The sequence below is a fragment of the Barbus barbus genome (assembly GCF_936440315.1).
Source record: "Barbus barbus genome assembly, chromosome: 25".
Classification (NCBI taxonomy): Eukaryota; Metazoa; Chordata; class Actinopteri; order Cypriniformes; family Cyprinidae; genus Barbus; species Barbus barbus.
This window is the reverse complement of record NC_136753.1, coordinates 22,828,946-22,845,681: the sequence shown is the minus strand read 5'-3', so window position 1 is coordinate 22,845,681 and position 16,736 is coordinate 22,828,946. Positions and strand designations below refer to the sequence as shown.

At 38.0% G+C, this 16,736-nt stretch overlaps 1 protein-coding gene across 2 annotated transcripts; it reads right to left on the bottom strand.

Moving 5' to 3' along the window:
• Window positions 1-662: 662 nt before the first annotated feature.
• rbm6 (RNA binding motif protein 6) lies at window positions 663-16,518 on the bottom strand. 2 transcript variants are annotated; one of them, XM_079376675.1, is made up of 23 exons: window positions 16,462-16,518; window positions 15,688-15,794; window positions 13,403-14,945; window positions 12,967-13,056; window positions 12,752-12,821; window positions 11,500-11,573; window positions 8,589-8,660; window positions 8,210-8,498; window positions 7,958-8,115; window positions 7,755-7,855; window positions 7,556-7,619; window positions 7,182-7,269; window positions 5,694-5,758; window positions 5,458-5,581; window positions 5,249-5,346; window positions 4,870-5,154; window positions 4,631-4,777; window positions 3,790-3,861; window positions 3,343-3,579; window positions 2,987-3,061; window positions 1,439-1,515; window positions 1,290-1,341; window positions 663-1,197 (listed from the first exon to the last, which is right to left on the bottom strand). In XM_079376675.1, the coding sequence occupies exons 2-23, from the start codon at window positions 15,732-15,734 to the stop codon at window positions 1,105-1,107; spliced, it is 3,921 nt and encodes a 1,306-aa protein (XP_079232801.1). In that variant the 5' UTR covers window positions 15,735-15,794; window positions 16,462-16,518; the 3' UTR covers window positions 663-1,104. The 2 variants fall into 2 exon arrangements, with proteins under 2 accessions (XP_079232801.1, XP_079232802.1); XM_079376676.1 differs by having other exon boundaries at window positions 15,688-15,814; window positions 16,462-16,493.
• Between the last annotated feature and the right edge of the window lie 218 nt (window positions 16,519-16,736).

Sequence of the window (16,736 nt, the reverse complement as noted above, 5' to 3'; positions counted from 1 at the left end):
AATGTCTGGCTGAGGGATATTTATTGCAGGTTCTGCTGATGTTATTACCTGCTGCTGACTTCTGTAGAACTTCATCCAAACACACAATTCAAAAGTTCAAGCGGTGCGCATAAATGCATTTGAATGTAAGGCAACATGAGGAATCATGATGCACAAGGGTTACTGGCTGTAATAAACGATATGATTTCAACATTTTATAACAAAGCACTAAAAGGTTTAGTGAAAGCTGCAGAACTTTTAAAGAGAAATATATTCGCTGCCTGTGCATTCATTGAATAAAGCACTGTGTACTGTCAATGCACCACTTTCAAGTATAACTCGAGGCACTCTGCTGCTATAAAAGAACCACAAGAAATGGAAAATAAAGCCAAGGGGGAAAGCTTAATGAAGTATCGACGAAATTCATGACTGCATGTGTAGATTCATTCTTTCAGCATTAGACATCTCTGAGGTGCGGCTCACTGTGTAATTCAAATAGTAATGGCTATGTACTGCCACCTGGAGGAGGAGGGTGTAGAAATCAGGCTCTATCTATACTCTTTTAGTGACTCGTAACACTTCTGAGACAGCCCCATGCAGTAAAAATAAGACACATCGGTTTATAATTTTTAAATGAAAAAAAAATAAATAAATAAAAAAATCACAAAAAAAACAACAGACAAACTGTGTACAGTCACATTGAGGCAGTTTATTGACCCAAGGACAAATTAAATGTTTAAGCTCATCAACTCAAATATTTCATTTTACAAATGAAATATTACATAAATGTACTACATAAAAAAAAAACATGATAGAACATTATCAAATGAGGAAATATTTAAAAAGCCCTGAAGAATAGAGCTACAAGAAGGATGATTAAACAGTACATTTGGCTGTTAGGAAAGAATGCATTCATTTTATACAGGCACACATCACCATATCCACAAAATGAGGGGTTAGTCACAATAAGCTTCTCCAGGAATTTTGTATCAGTTCACAGAATAAAGCCTGGAAAGACCTGCCAACGGACCACACAACACTGGGTGTGTGCGCACACGTGTGTGTGTGTATGTGTGTGTATGCATGTATGTTCACAAACACCCTTTTTGTTCATTCATTTCACTTTCAGTCCAGCTCATTGAAACGTGCAAACATGGCCTTCCGAACTGCCTGTTTGTATGTGGCATGATTCCAGACGACGGGTTCCTTCTTCTTCCGCTTTGGTACGAAACAAGAGAAAGAGAAAAAAAATGAAACCAATGCCTCCCAGCTGCCGCAGCTCAGAACATCCTGTTGCTGAATAGACTCACCTCAGTAATTTCTAAACCCAAACCTGGCCTCTCGCTGCCTTTATGACTGTCCCTGCAACAACAACACAACACGCCACATTTAAGATATGATACTTCTATATCAATGCTAAATGCAAATAAAATGTATTAGGATTCAGAAAATCACAAACCTTGAGCTGCCAGCCCATGTGTTTTGCGATTTTCTTCTTTTTGTTTCAGGTGAACCGTTCGACTGTTTTATTTTTATCTAAAGAACAGGGGATTCAAAATGAGAGTGAATCATTTCATTTCAGACTACTGTGAGAAAACAATGGAGGATATGTTTGAAATCAAGTATATTATTTGAAGCACATGCTGACCTGTAAGCAAAATGTTCTTACATTCTTTTGAAAATCTATTAGAAATAACTAGATAGATAGTTTAGCAAAGAAGATATACAGTCCTCAACATAAATTCAGCCCCTCTGAAACTTGATAAATTTAGCAATTACTCTTTACTTAGAACAGAAGACACATATTAGAGAACTGTGCATATGTTTTAGCATGTCAAAGACTTTTTTTTCTTATCAAAGTGATAAAATGTCTTGCAAAAATGCACCCTCCTAAAAGTTACAAAGTAAAATGGGTGGTGATGGCGCAGTGGATAAGACACATGCCTTTGGTGTGAGAGACCCGGGTTCGAATCCACTGTGAGACACCAATGTGTCCCTGAGCAAGACACTTAACCCCCTAGTTGCTCCAGAGGCGTGCGACCTCTGACATATATAGCAATTGTAAGTCGCTTTGGATAAAAGCGTCAGCTAAATGAATAAATGTAAATGTAAAACTAAACAAAACATATCTGGTGTAAGCCATTTTTGATGAACAGCATGTTGAACCAAAATATCTAAAGAGGAGTGATTTCTTGACAATTAAACATGTTGCATCAATCCCATGTATAATACTGACAACAATGGAACTATTTGGGAGAGAATTTTTTAGGAGACTAATTTCTCAAAAGAGGACAGCATTACAAGTGAAATACCAAATCATGGTTTTAAGTGTGAAAATATAGCAATAGTTGCACAGAAATTTAAATAGGTCTTGTGACAATGTCCCTGAAATAATTACACCTTTACCTGAAGCTTGCTAGGAAAAGAAAAAGAATACAGAAAAAGAAAAATGGCATGTCTCAGAGCTGGCAAAAGCTATGAAAAGAGAGACTGTTTCATCTCACACATTACCTACTGTAGCCACAGTACAAACTCATTTAGCCTTTTCCAATGCCCATATTTACAAAATATAGATTTCTAGGAATCCATACTCTGGTCTCATGAGATCAATTCAATCATTTTGGATCTAACAGCATCCAAAATGTTATGGTGCTTCTAGAGGAAGAATATAGAGAGAAGTGCCTGGTTCCCAGTGAAGTTTGGAGGTTGTGAAGTTCTTTTATAGAGTGAGTGCTGCTGATGGTGTGGGGCTGTGTGCTTCATTATTTGTGTCATGTATTCACACACCATTGTGTAATACAAAAACTTTAAACAGAGGATGCAACCTTCTCTTCATTACAGAGTACTATACTTTAATCAAGGGTGTACTGATTTCTGCAACCCTTTGTTTTTAAAACCCATTTTTGCCATCTCTCCACAAATTTTATTAGGGATCATAAAAAAAAAAGGATTTTTCCAGAGGGGTTGTGCAGAGTACAGTACATAATTAATGAAAGAAAAAAAATACCTCTTTTTCCTGGTTTTCTAGAGCCTCAAGTTCTCTCTTTGACCTTTTGATTTTTAGGTGAATTTCCATATTTTGCTAAAATAAAGAGAAAAATACAATAAAGGGAAGGTCAAAACCTGACCCACAAATTTCAAAACAATCCAGTTTAGTCAACTGTATAATTTACTTATTAAAAAAAATAACTGATCAAAATGTATACAAAAAATACAATTACACACACATATACTAATAATAATAATAATAAAACATAAGAATAACAACATTTCTTTATACCATTTTAATAACCGATTTCTAACACCTTGCATTAAGTCCACAGTCCTGATAGATCATAAAAGTTTCATTTAGAGATCTGGTACCTTATGCAGGTCTGAGAGCTGCTGGTGGCGGATCAGAGCGTCTTTATTAGGGAACTGCCTCCTGCACAGAAGACATGCCATCTTCTTCCAATCTGTCAACCTGTCTTCCTTCTCATCCGCCTGTGGCTGGCTCTTTGCAGGCCCTGCGGCTTCCTGCTTCTCGTGTTTCTCTTCTTCCTCCTCGTCGCTGCCTGCCCCGTAGTCGGCCGCCAACATTCCAAGAGAACCCATGGGCCGCTGCCAACACACAAGAGGGAGAGAGGGGAGTTTTGCTTTGATCTACAATGACACTCACTGTAAATCTGCTTTAGTGTGGAATATCAAATTACCTATATCAATCAGGGTCAAGGTGATGCCATTTCAGCTGTTTGGGAAAACTGAGACTGAAGTGTATTTGTGTGCATGTTATGTGTGTGTGTTGTTGATAGTAAGACTGTAAACTCTCACCTTTGATGATTTTTCCTCTTTTTGTTTTGGTGGAGCAAGAGGTTTCTTGAATAATTCATCTGCACCCGTGACCTATATAAATAAAGGAACAGTATGGAACAATAACAGACATTAAAACATTTAAAAGAAAGATCATCGCTGAAGGTTAATAGGCTGTTATAGACCCATGACCGATGGGTAAGATCAGACGCTGTTAAACGTACTGAATTTTAAATGATATACATGATATATTATAAATGATTTACATGATATATCTGGCCTGTTGCATTTCCCTAATTTAATAAACAATTCCAAAGTCAAGGACGCTAACAGGGATAAGAAAAATTAAATATAAAAAGTTTAATGTGCGTCAGTGAAAATATATGAGGGGAGGGACATGTAAGGATTGGAGAGAGAAATTAAGAGATTTCAAATGTAGTCCAACTGAATCATTTATGGGACATTGCAACCCACAACACTCCATATGACTAAAAATACCAAGCATTACAATATTTTGCTGAGTGATTAAAAATAGAGCATGACATATGCAACCCTATCTGTCTAAGTGACGGGTAAAGATTATCATCTCTGGTAAGGATAATAATAAACACTAGATTTTGATATTTTTATATGGACTTTTTTGACTGGTTTAGCATTAAAAAAAATCTGATTGCTTTAAGTAATAAGTAATAAGCTTAAGTACAATTTAAGTAATAAATTGCTGCACAATTTTCAGCGTTCATGTCAAAATCATAGTGTGCGCACTGAAGTTACTTAATATGTAAGGTGTGTGTTTTGTTTAAATTCTTAATTCTGATTATGAACAATATGGACAGGAGAGAAGGGGTTAAAGTGATCTGACCTTCCTTTCAAAGATGGCAAAGGCAGCATCAGCAGCTTTTGAAGGTCTTTGGTCATCTCCGCCAGACTTGAGAAGAGGTGAAGGAGATCGGACAATTTCTTTGTGCTTGTTCTGGATTTTCGCCCATCGCTCCATGTCTTTCATTATCTGATGATCAGATCCAAAATTACAACACAGATCTAACAATTTTTGTTGCTAATAAAAAACTGAATGTAATGCAAATTAAGTGATATTAAAACCTTAAAAGCTGCTAAGCTTCTCGGCTTTTCCTCCTTTTCCTTCTCTTTCTTTTCTGCTCGTGGGGCAGGCTCCTCTTCCACCTGCACATCTGGCACTGTCTCTGGAACTGCCTTCACTTCCTCCTCTGTGATGGGGGTAGCTATAACCTCAGCAGTTGTTGCCACAGGGACAGCAACTTCAGGGGCTGGCTCCTGAACATCAGTAGAAGAGCTCTGGACTGGGATGTAGGTCTTTGAGGCACTGTCCCAGTACATGTACTGCTGATTCTGAGCATCATAGAAATACTATACAAGCAAAAACAAACATTTAGTCACTGTATGTTGTATTTCATTCATATTAAACATTCAGGAGAATCAAAAGGCTATTTTCTCTACATACCCTTGAGTTGGGATCATAGTACAGGGTAGTCTGAGGGTCATAGTAAAATCCTGATGTAGCATCGTAAAGGAAGGCTGACAAATCTGGAGCCTCAGATCCTGCAGTAAGGGTATGATTATAAGATGAGTTACTATACTGAACTAGGGCTGGTGAGTACTGTGAATATAACAAAAAGAAAACCATTAATATTTAACTGAACAGTGGCGTACCGTAGCTATAGCCGTCAATGGACTCCGCGGCTCCAGAAAGAGCAGTGTCAGATAAAGCTGCAGTCTGGTGTTCAGCTGTCTGGACTGACTGCGCCATTGCCGTTGTCTCAGAATATATCACACCCTGCACACAGCCAGACAGTCAATTACAGTCCAAAAACCAATATCTCTACTGGCAACAACTGGCCACGTGGTTTCAAAAATGTGCCTCTGTGCTAGTTCAAAAAGACAATCACCTGTGTTAAGCTTGAAGTCGGCATTACAGCTGATGACAAGGTGGCATTTGCTCCCACTGGGCCACCTGCAGGAAGTCCCACAGAACACATACATGAATATACAGTGCCCTCCAAAAGTATTGGAACAGTAAAGAAAAAATTGCTCTGTCGGCTGTGGAGTCAAGACATTTTCAAATATGATTAAAAGATGAATGAGACAAAACTACAGAATGTCACATTTTATTATTGGGTGATTCAACACACAGATGTTTTACTAGCTAAGACGTTCAGCACTTTTAGAGTTTCATCCCTCTATCTGATGTGAGCATAAGTATTGGAACAGTTGCCTCACAGGTCTTTCTAAGTGATCTGCTGTGTCCTGTTGCATTAATTCTTCAGATATTAAAAGCAGGGGAATGTCGTATCAGTTATATCCATTACTTCTGTATTCTGAATCTTGCATTCGATGATGACACACACAAACCAGGATGAAGATGAAGGAGCTGACTTTGAGAGAAACGCAAGCAATTTGGATGCTAAAAGAAAAGAGGAGGTCAATTAGAGCTCTAGCAAAAACAAAGGGCATGGAGAAATCAAGAGTTTGGAAACCACCAGTGACACCAGCAACCAACAACTACCTGATCGGCTGAGAAAACAACAGTAGTTGATGACAGACAAATCATAAAAGCGGTGAAAATGAACCCTAAAAGACATGTCTGTAAAATCACCAATGCCCATGGTATGGGCATGCATGGCTGTCTCTAGAACAGGCCCTCTCAACTTTACTGATGACTTAATGTATGATGACAGTAGCAGAAGGAATTTGGAAGGGTACAAAACCATCTTGCCTACCAATATTCAAGAAACTGCCACCAGATTCATTGGGAAGTGCTTCATATTACATATTATCAGGGTAATGGGCCAAAACACCCTGCCAGTTCAGTCAAGGAATTTATAAGGGCAAAGAAATGGAAAGTCTTAGATTGCCCAAGTCAATCTCCAGATTTAAATCCGATTGAACATGAATTTCACCAGCTGAAGAGGAGAGTAAAGGCAGAAACTCCCCAAAACAAGCAACAATTGGAATTGGCTGCATTAAAGCCTGAGAAAAGTATTTCAAAGGATGAGACCAAGAGTCTGGTGATGTCTATGGGTCACAGACTCACTGCTGTGATTGTGCGCAAGGGATCTGCAACTAAATAATAGATTTTAATATTTTTTTATCTGCCTTATGTTCAACTGTCCCAATACTTATGCTCACATCAATGAGTGGGATGAACTCTAAAAGTGCTGTTCTTTTTATTTGGTAAAACATGTATGTGTTGAAACGGTGTTAAAATGTGACATTCTCTAGTTTTGTCTCATATTCATCTTTTAATCATATTTGCAAATGTCTTGACTCCACAGCCAACAGAGCAATTTTGTCTTTACTGTTCCAATACTTATGGAGGGCACTGTATTATGCAACAATCAATTTCAATGTATAATCATTAATTGAAAACCCTATACCTTGCATGGGAGGTGCAACACCCATAGATGTATGAGAAGGCGGAGGATAAAATTGTTGCGGTGGCTGCTGAAATTGATGTTGTTGTTGCTAGAAAAAAAAAATTATATATGAAAATTGAATACGATATGGACTGTTCAAAACATGATCTTGCATTCCACTGGGATATTTTTTAAACACTGTTCTATGTAAATATATACTAGACAAAGTGAATTTTATTTTTATTTTTTTTTGCATCTCACACAATGAGCACTCAATTTTTTAAATGCTGTTTCAAGATAAAGGAAGCTCACCCTTATAAAATGTACCTCAAAAACATTGCCTAACTGTCTGAAAGTTTTGGTAACAACGTATGTCATGCATTGAAATGACCTACCATAATAACATCTGGAGGGAAACCCAAGAGAGAAGTGTTTGACTTATCATTTTCCCTCCTATAGCTGCAGTGAAAATGAGAATTTCCTTTAAAGCTCAAATAATAACCACAGTTCATATTGAAATTTCTTCTCTTAGGATTTATGAAATGTTTCCTCTGAACTGAAACTAGAATATTCATTTAACAAAATGCGACTTACTTTTGGTTTTTCAAAGGTTTGGCAACTTCAGCATAAACTCTAACCCCATCAATCATGATAGGGCGGGGTTTGGTCAGCAGCTCCACCAATCGTGTCACATGCTGTATATAAAAGTGAGTAGTATCATTACGAATGCATCAAAAAACACAGTGGACCATTTTGAGACATTATATTGTAGTTAGATTGAGATATCAGTACACTACCTCATGTGAGTCCATATCAACAAAGCAGAAGCATTTGGATCCAGGTGACTTCCCTTTGACCAGACGTACACTGCGCTCATCCAGGTACGCAAATGGATCGAGTGCTTGCAGAATGGTCTCCACGGTGGTGGTAGGCAAAATGTTCTTGATGATCATTGCTGAAAAAAGACATGAAACTTAAGAACAATCTGCCACCTACTTTTGTTAATTTGTTTTCTTTTAGAAAATGTATTCACAGTTGACATCACTTACTCTTGCTCTCCTTGAAGACCGGATCGGAGTGCTGCAAGTTTTGGCGAGATGCTCTCTGATTGGTACAATGTTCCGCTTGTTGCTCTACCTCCTGCTGTTGTAGCTGTCGGTCCACTTGCTGTTGCCATGCTTCAGGAGTCAAGTTGGAGTTTCTTTGCCACACACCTTGAGAGGCAGGATCCTGCACAGGCTTGGCATCGGTTTCCTCCTTTATATTAAGTGGCAGGACTGGATTTGGTAACAAATTGTCATCGCTGGCTGGAGCCGCTTTAGCTGGTGGTTCATGATGCTGCAATCCAAATTACATTTAAGTATGTCCATCACACTAATAGATAATTAAGATCAATACATATGAAGCTCTACCATAGAGGAAGCTCACCTGTTCTTTCACATTTTTGTCAGGCTGGATATATTTGAGCAGAGCAGTCTTGTCCCCAACCTTAACAGATCCCTAGAAAACACGATGACACAGTCTCTCAGTGCTAAGTGACTGACAGCTTCCCAAAAAAACAACCCAACCTAACAACCAAAAAAAAAGGTATTTCCCATTTGCCCGACTGAGGGCATAAACACAGGCAGATCTGATCTGGGCTTTACTTATGCCCAGGTTTGGGTTAAGTTTGCGGGGGGTTTTTTCATCTGCCTTTTTAATACACACTACTGTGTGAAAATGAGAGTAAGTGTAAACCTTGAAGTGTAGTAAATCTTACAGTGGTTATATAGCTGCAATTTATGTACTACCACCTTAATTTGAATGCTAACCTGAAAATATAACTGAAAAATATAACTAGTAATGTCAATGTAAATAGTAGAAGTAGGGCTGCATGATGACAAATCACAATTGTCGATTATTCCCTTGAAATTGTAATTGCGATTATTAATTACGATCATCACAATTTACATTGAATGATGTTTATACCATTGTTTGCAGCAACTGCATGCCATATTTTTAGATGAAAATAAACAAGCTGAAAACACTCTTAACTGAAAAACTTCTATATTAAGCCTCAAATGTGAACTATACATTGGATTGGTTTCTTCTTTAAATAAAAAAGTTAAACTATTATAATATTATAATGCTATACTAAAACAAATTAAAAGAATGCAAAAACCCATAAGATAACATGTAGAAAGAAAAGAAAACATCTTAAGCACACGGAGTAACATAAGTGGATTCTGAACGATTAATTGCTGCTTTGAACGATTACGTAATTGTGACATTCGTAATTGTAATTGCGATTAGAAATTTGATTAATTGTGCAGCCCTAAGTAGAAGCATATCCATCTCACAAGTAGAGGTCGACCGATATGGGTTTTCCTCTGGCCGATGCCAATATTTAGAAATCAGGGTAGCCGATACATGATGCCGATATGTTTTGGCCCATATGTTTGAAAAAATGCCAAAAATTGGCCTGATTAATCGGCCGGCCGATCAATCGGTCAACCTCTACTCACAAGTGACTACACATTCATCCGTAACAGGATGAATAGAGGCAACAATGTCTGGCTTCTTTCAAGTGAGAAGACTAAGACGACAGATAACTGGAGAGCAGCTTGGAAAAAGTTAACTGCTATATCACAATTCACATTCAAAATGGGGGGACCCGGTCAAAACTAGGACATTAAGCTTTTCTTATTTTACTTCACATATATTTATGTTGCTTATATTTTTTTTTTTTTCAAAAGACAGACCATATACTGACTGGCCCACTGTGAAAAATCCAGTTCATGCCTGATCAAAGAAAAGTACTGTTTATGGATAACTGTGGTAAAAGATCTTCAGCTTTTAGGCTGAAAGGACATTCTAGGTAAATGACCTAACAGTGTAATGTGATCAGCATTTTATGACTTCTTACCCACCGTCACTGCCACAGTTACTTGTTGTAGAAATTTGTTTTTAAGTGTGTCACCAAGTATTATAAACAAGATAAGTTACCCTGCTATTTGGGCAGCTGAGAAACTGTAGTTTCAGATGAAAGAAGAACCCGGAGCAAGATTCTTTTCTGAAAGGTACTTTGCCAGGCATTTAACAAAAACGAGGGTGAAATATATGCTGATACAACCAATACAACCCACAGGATATTCAAGTTTCAGCACAACAGCCAATGGCTCGACACAAATCCAAGCAAACCTCTAGCTGCTGTACTCGCCTTACATTTATAGTGAAAGTTTTGTTAGAAATGTCAAAATACTACTAGTACAACAAGCCCTGATTTTCCAAAGTCTGGATTTTCCAAATAAACATCAGCATGGATCTCTCTATACATCCAGATACACAACAACCATGAAGATTGGTCAAGATGGAGTAAGCAGGAATGGAAAGAACGAGTTTGTTGTGCTGGAAGAGATAAGACACCCAAACTCAAGATGATTAAATCATAATCCATGGAAAGAAGAATAAAAAACTTCAGGCTACAAGCAGAACCAAAGAGCACAGTTCTGGAACTGTAATTCCATAAGGTCAAAGGATAAGGAATAAGTGTTGACACGGCACAAGGATGATACTGTGCTGTAGGCATAACAGCCTAAAGCTTTACCTACAACCGTTTAACCTGTTCATCGGAAATTCAAATAGAGCAAAACAGCAACTACCTCTTTCCTTCCAATTCAACAAAATATGAATAACTACAAAAGGAAGCTCCATATAGCATTTCAGTCACCACAGAAATTATGAAAATCCAAAGCTGAATCATTTTAAAGTAAGACAATAAAGGTGGCCAAAGAAGAATGCTTGGGTCCGCTTCAGTACCACTTCAGAATATGCCAGTGGGAACAAGTAAAAAGTGATCGTAAGACCATGACCTCGAAATGGTCAAATGACGGAAATATTAAATATAAAATATTATACAGTTGAAAACGAAGAATGAAATATCAGTGGTCTGGAGTTCTACAACCTAAGAGTAGAAGAAACAGGTTGCACAACTTGATGCATATCCAATTCCAAATTCAATATGCCATGTAACTATTCATAAAACTACCTATTCTGTATAAGAAGTCGAAAAAAGCGAAATGTAAAGGTTCAATTACTCAGCTAATACACCTATGCCAATCATCAAATAGTGGACCCCTTGTCACTACGCTCACTTGTAATGCCTGAAAGCTAATGTTGCAAACTAGGTGGCATGTTTTAATTGGTCATGATTAACATAAGTGGGAAAATTTTTCCCTTGAAGGTCTCATGTCCCATCTACCCCATTCCCACCCAGAGCCCAGCCACCTCCCCCTCCCCAGGCCCAAGCCTTCTTCCTGTTCGCAGACAGAGCCGTTGTAGAAGGACGAGGATGGGCCACCTGGTTGGACTCCATGAAGTGGACAGCATCCTCGAGGTTTAAAAACTCCACATAGGCCATATCGTAGCTGTAACCTGGGAACAGCATTTGAAATACAGATGGGTTTGTGTTAGTTATTGCAGGTAAATAGGAGAATTTTCAAGAGAAAAAAGCAGTGGTTCGTTTCACGAGACATATCACAAAGCGAATTCATACAGGATGTCTTTTGATTGTCGGGCACATTTTATTTCTTTATTTAATTGTTTGAAGTCAGTCGCGAAGAATCAGAGTAGCCTCAACTCAGAGGCAATTCTGAAGCCAAGATATATATATCTATATAAAACAATTAAACAAAAAAAAAAAAAAATAACAGTAGAAAGAGGACCTGAATGTAACAGAGAGCTTGAAATGACACTACAGTAACTGAGTTTCTAGTAAATTATAAGTCTAATCACATCTAACATCTAAAACACAACATAGAAGACCCACATTTATTTTCCAACAAACTTGCAACAGTCTGAACAATTAAAAAAAGAAAAATTATTAACTGGATTAATCTGATTAAGTGGAACAATAAAACAACTAAATCTGAAAAAGTTGCTCTCTTCACTGCAAATTTATAGATGTTTTTAAGAATGAAAGCTAATAATGTAATTAAATACAGTTAAATACAATTCATTTGAAATTTTATATTTTCCATGATTTGGAGTCATTGGCAAAGAATGATTTTATTATAATTTTCTTAATTTAAAAAAAAAAAAAAATTAAAAACCTTTCCTGATATTTTCAGATTTTCCAGGGAAAACTGAACAACACATTAGCTTATTTGATACAGTCCTTTGTGAAGAAAATAAACTATTTTGGCATATAAAAAAAAAACTAAAAAAAAAAAAATGCTGAAACCTTTATCAGATGAACCCAGAGACGAATATTTTGCAGCAACACTTCACATCAACACAAAGTAGTGGTAGTTGGTATTTGTGTTTCGACAGTTAATGGCTTATTTATAAAGGGAACCACGTTTAAGAAATTCGAAATTCCGTCTAAGCACATGCCACCTTAAAGATGGAAGCTGCTCAGGGAAAATTCAACCTCCCGTACAAGAACATGGGGAAAAGGGACAACAAGAAATCCTGTAGCATGTTTGCAAAAGCGACTCAGATGCAGAAAGTACAATCGATGTAAAAGAGACAGTGAGCGTAAGATTCGGAGAGCGAATAGCGAAATGTGGTTGCGAATCGGTCATCGATGTTAAAAGCGAACAAAATCTCACCTGGCACAACATCCTTTATTTTCATGCCCTGCATCGGCACACCATCACGGACTGCGAAAGCATCCAGAATCTATGAAAGAAAGAACTAAATGAAGTCAAACTTACTTTGGCAATCATTCAGATAACTGATGATGTTGTTTTTAGAACACCAAGAAAGAACCATTTTTCTAAAAGTGTGAAAATAATCAAAGTCTGAATAATTAAATCTCATTTACCTGTTGCATTGTGGCAGTTTTAGGAATTCCAGAGATGGCAATGGTTTTTGAGACTTGATCCTGGACACTTGCACTCCTGTAATCCTGGTCCTTTATTTCAAAATTCACAGTAGAGTTTAAATATTCAGATAATTCACAAGACAATCTGTACTAGCACGTTTAAATGTACATTACGTTTTATGTACAAGTCCATAAGCAATTATATGAGCTGTGAAAAGAAATGTTACATTAACTTTTTATGTTAACATTACCATCCCTGAAAAAAAGTTGTCGTTTTTTCTCACTGAGGATAAAGAACAAAAATCAAGCTGATTTAAAAAAAAAAAAAAAAATTGACATTCTATTTACATAATACATTTATATAATCAGAATGATTTTGTAGTTGGAAAAGAAACTGTCACTTTCCATCAAACAAAATCAAAAGACAAAATCTAACCTGAGAACCAGAGTCATCTGGACGTTGAGTTGGACCAAGTTTGGATTCCTTCACATCTTTCTCAGGTCCTTGAATATCCTCAAGATTGTAGTCGTATTTGCGCCCTGAGCTGGTGCGATAATCAATGTCTCTATAATCCTGATCCTGTCGCTCACCTCTATTACTCTGGGGTTCCTTTGGCCCAGACACCAAGTTCTCTCTCTGTGGTCCCTGATCTAACGCCATGTCACTGGAGCCCTTAAAGGGCACTCGATCACTTGCGAAATGATGCTCTTGATTTGGTTGGTTCTTGTCTTGGAAATATGGAGGTCTGCTTACTGCAGGTGCAGTTCTGTCAGGCTTTTCATCTCGGTCACCAGGCCAAGGTTTATCTCCATCTCTACTTTGGGCATTTAGAGGGGGATCCAGTGGAAGAAGAGGGGGCTTCTGAGTTGGATCTCTGACTGGGAAATCACTAGGAATATTTTTCTCCCAGTTTTGGTGTTTGGAGTCTCTTTCGGATCGATTAAAGCCTGTACTGTCTTTTCCCAGAAACCCATCTCGGTCTCTGTCTTTGAACTGGGGACGTTCTCCAAAGTCTACATCTTTTCCACTGTTAGAGAAGAACTTGTCTTGCAGCTCTCTCTGGAAAAGTGGTGGTGTTCTGCCCATCATCGGTGGAAGAGATTCTCTGTCTCTCATGCCATGTTTGTGCCACTCGTCTGAGAGCGTTTCACTTTCTCTCTCTCTGAAGCCCATTGGACTGTCCATTGGCTCTGGGAATTCTCTGTCTCTGAGGGTCATCTCATCGGGTCTGATCATGGGTTCTGGGCCACCATGACCTAAAGGCATATCAGGTCTTCCTCTGATATCCATGGGGACGCCTTCATTGTTCCGAAACATCTGAGGAGGCTGGTCTCTAAAATCACTGGAGGACCCCATGCGGTTTCTCAGATCCATATCGGATTCAAACCTTCCTCTTGGATTAAGTGGAGGAGTGACACCTCGTCTGTCAAAATCGATCATCGGTCTGTCTCTAGGAGGCATGTCCATGTTGAACCCATCAATGCCACCCATCCGTAGCCTCTCCCTGTCTCTCATTTCCCCAAGATCTCCATTTCCACCCATTGCCACCATGGCAAGTCTCCTTCTGATGTCCATGGGAGGAAGCCCAGGCATATCCATTTGGAATCTCTCCCTCTCCCTCATATTCATGAATCCATCCTCTGGACCCCTAATATTACCACCCTGCATGTCTCTGCCACCCATGTCCATTGGTGGCCTAGATTGACCCATAAAACCTGGAGAATTCTGGAGGTTGTTTCTCTGATCCATTTCAAAGCGCCTTCGAAAATTCATGTCCATTTCATCTCCGGGTCTGAAAAAGTCTCGGGAAGGCTCTCTTCCTCTGTCATGAAGACCCATGTCTCTTCCTCTCATATCAGGTGGGCAGTCAAACCGCCTCATGTCCATGGGTGACCTGTCCATATTCATGCCATCCCGACCTCTGAAGTCAGGTCTTGGGCCATCTCTGCCTTCAAACATGCCTCCACGAGGTTCCCCACTGCAATAAAATCAGAAGCATTACTGCAAATGAGCAATCTATTTACTTTTTTACAAAACACATGCTGTGTCCCAATTCAGAGGCTGCATCTTTCAAAAGACTGCATTCCAAGAATTTGTCACAGCAGCGCGACAGCCTTGAAATATGCGCTTTGTTTTCTGGGTCACGAAAGATACAATGAATGCATCCATCGCGGCCCAGACTATCCAAAGTTTCATAGCAAGTTTTAAAATAAAACCTAACAAACCTCTTTAACAAGACGTTTTGCTTGAAAATGTGCTTGAGATATATTTCTTGGAAATAAAAGTCACTTGATTCGATATTTGGTCTACTAGTCCAACAGGGTTTAAAATGTTTCGGGATCAATATACATAAAACGTGTTACATAAATTATAAATGTGAATCAATTTTACACTTCCTTGTAGATTATTTCTTATAACATCCTGGAACTCACTCAAGACTTTGGCCATGATTTTACTAAGCCAAATTCATAAAAGATATCTTATGTAATGTGGCAAAATTTGCAACTTTGTATTTTTTTTTAAACAGGCAATTCAATGCAGGTACTATAAATCTGAGCAATTTTAGATGATGTTCTGACAGAAACTTTAGGCTGCATGTCCCACAGTATGACAGCACTCTAATTAAGAGACCTTTTAGGAACACAGTACATTGATGACATATTCTATGTGTTTGAAGAAGAATATAATCTTAGAAATGTATTTAATTTAAGACCTCTTACCGAAAGGGCATTCCTCCTCGTGGTCCAGGTCTTGAACCGTTCCACATTGTTCCCTCCTCTCCTTGAAACTCCCTCAGCACGAGTTTCGAGTGCAGATCGTCCTTTCACTTGAGAAATAAATAAATACCTTATAATTAAAGAAAAAATAATTTATCTGTTTTATGTAACTTTGCTAAACATCCTGGCTTTAAAGCCTCACTCGGAAAAATATTTCGAAAATAACATTTTGTCAAGGCATTGCACACATCATTAACAATTAACGTACAGGTTATAGAGGTAAACGCAATCAAAAGAACTGCTATTTCATATTTGCATAACAACAACACGATGAGGGCTAATGAGAATCGTTTAATATAAATGTCACAACATTGGAATTAACAGTTTCAGACTGAAAAGTAAGTACGTTGTTAAAGCATAATGCTAACACAATGCGTTTGGCTAGCGTGAGTAACGTTATATAAATGTGATGAAATCAAACTAACGTTACATGTCAAATACACCGTTGTGTAAAAGTGATACACATGAGAATCCTTTCCAGCTACTTTGTTGAGTACACAAATATTTATTAACAAGAAGGCAGAGTATTGCTTTATTCATCTCATAAACCTGCCCTTATAAAAGAAGGCTAACGCGCTAACTTTAGATTCAATCAAGACATTTTCCCAATATCAATGGACGAAGTAAACAAGGTTTTTTCCGTTCATCTTAATTTTACAAATAACAGTGGTATATTTCTTCAATTTAATATCTGTAAAGCCATTTTAGACGTCTCACCTAGCTTGTAGTGATATGTTGGAAGGTTCTTTTCTGGGATTCCCGAGAAAAAGAGGCGGAAGTGTACAAACTCCGTTTCCGGTGAATGAGGGCTTGTGGGAGTTGTAGTTTTACAATTCAGTAAACAAGATAAAGTAAGCCGGCAAATAAGACACAATTTTATCTTTCAAAAAATATTGTAAATGTATTATAAATAAAAGTGTTACATGTAATATGGATTTTTAGTGCAGCCATAATGCTTTATAAGACAATGCACATTCACTGTAAACAATATA

What these genes read in the sequence shown, in the direction of transcription:
- rbm6 (XM_079376675.1), bottom strand. Translation starts at nt 15,734, where the DNA reads ATGTGGAACGGTTCAAGACCTGGACCACGAGGAGGAATGCCCTTTCG. An exon ending in CATTGACGGCTATAGCTACG is followed by an intron (nt 5,347 to 5,457) that starts GTACGCCACTGT and finishes CCCTTACTGCAG; the next exon opens with GATCTGAGGCTCCAGATTTG. An exon ending in ACTATGATCCCAACTCAAGG is followed by an intron (nt 5,155 to 5,248) that starts GTATGTAGAGAA and finishes TTGCTTGTATAG; the next exon opens with TATTTCTATGATGCTCAGAA.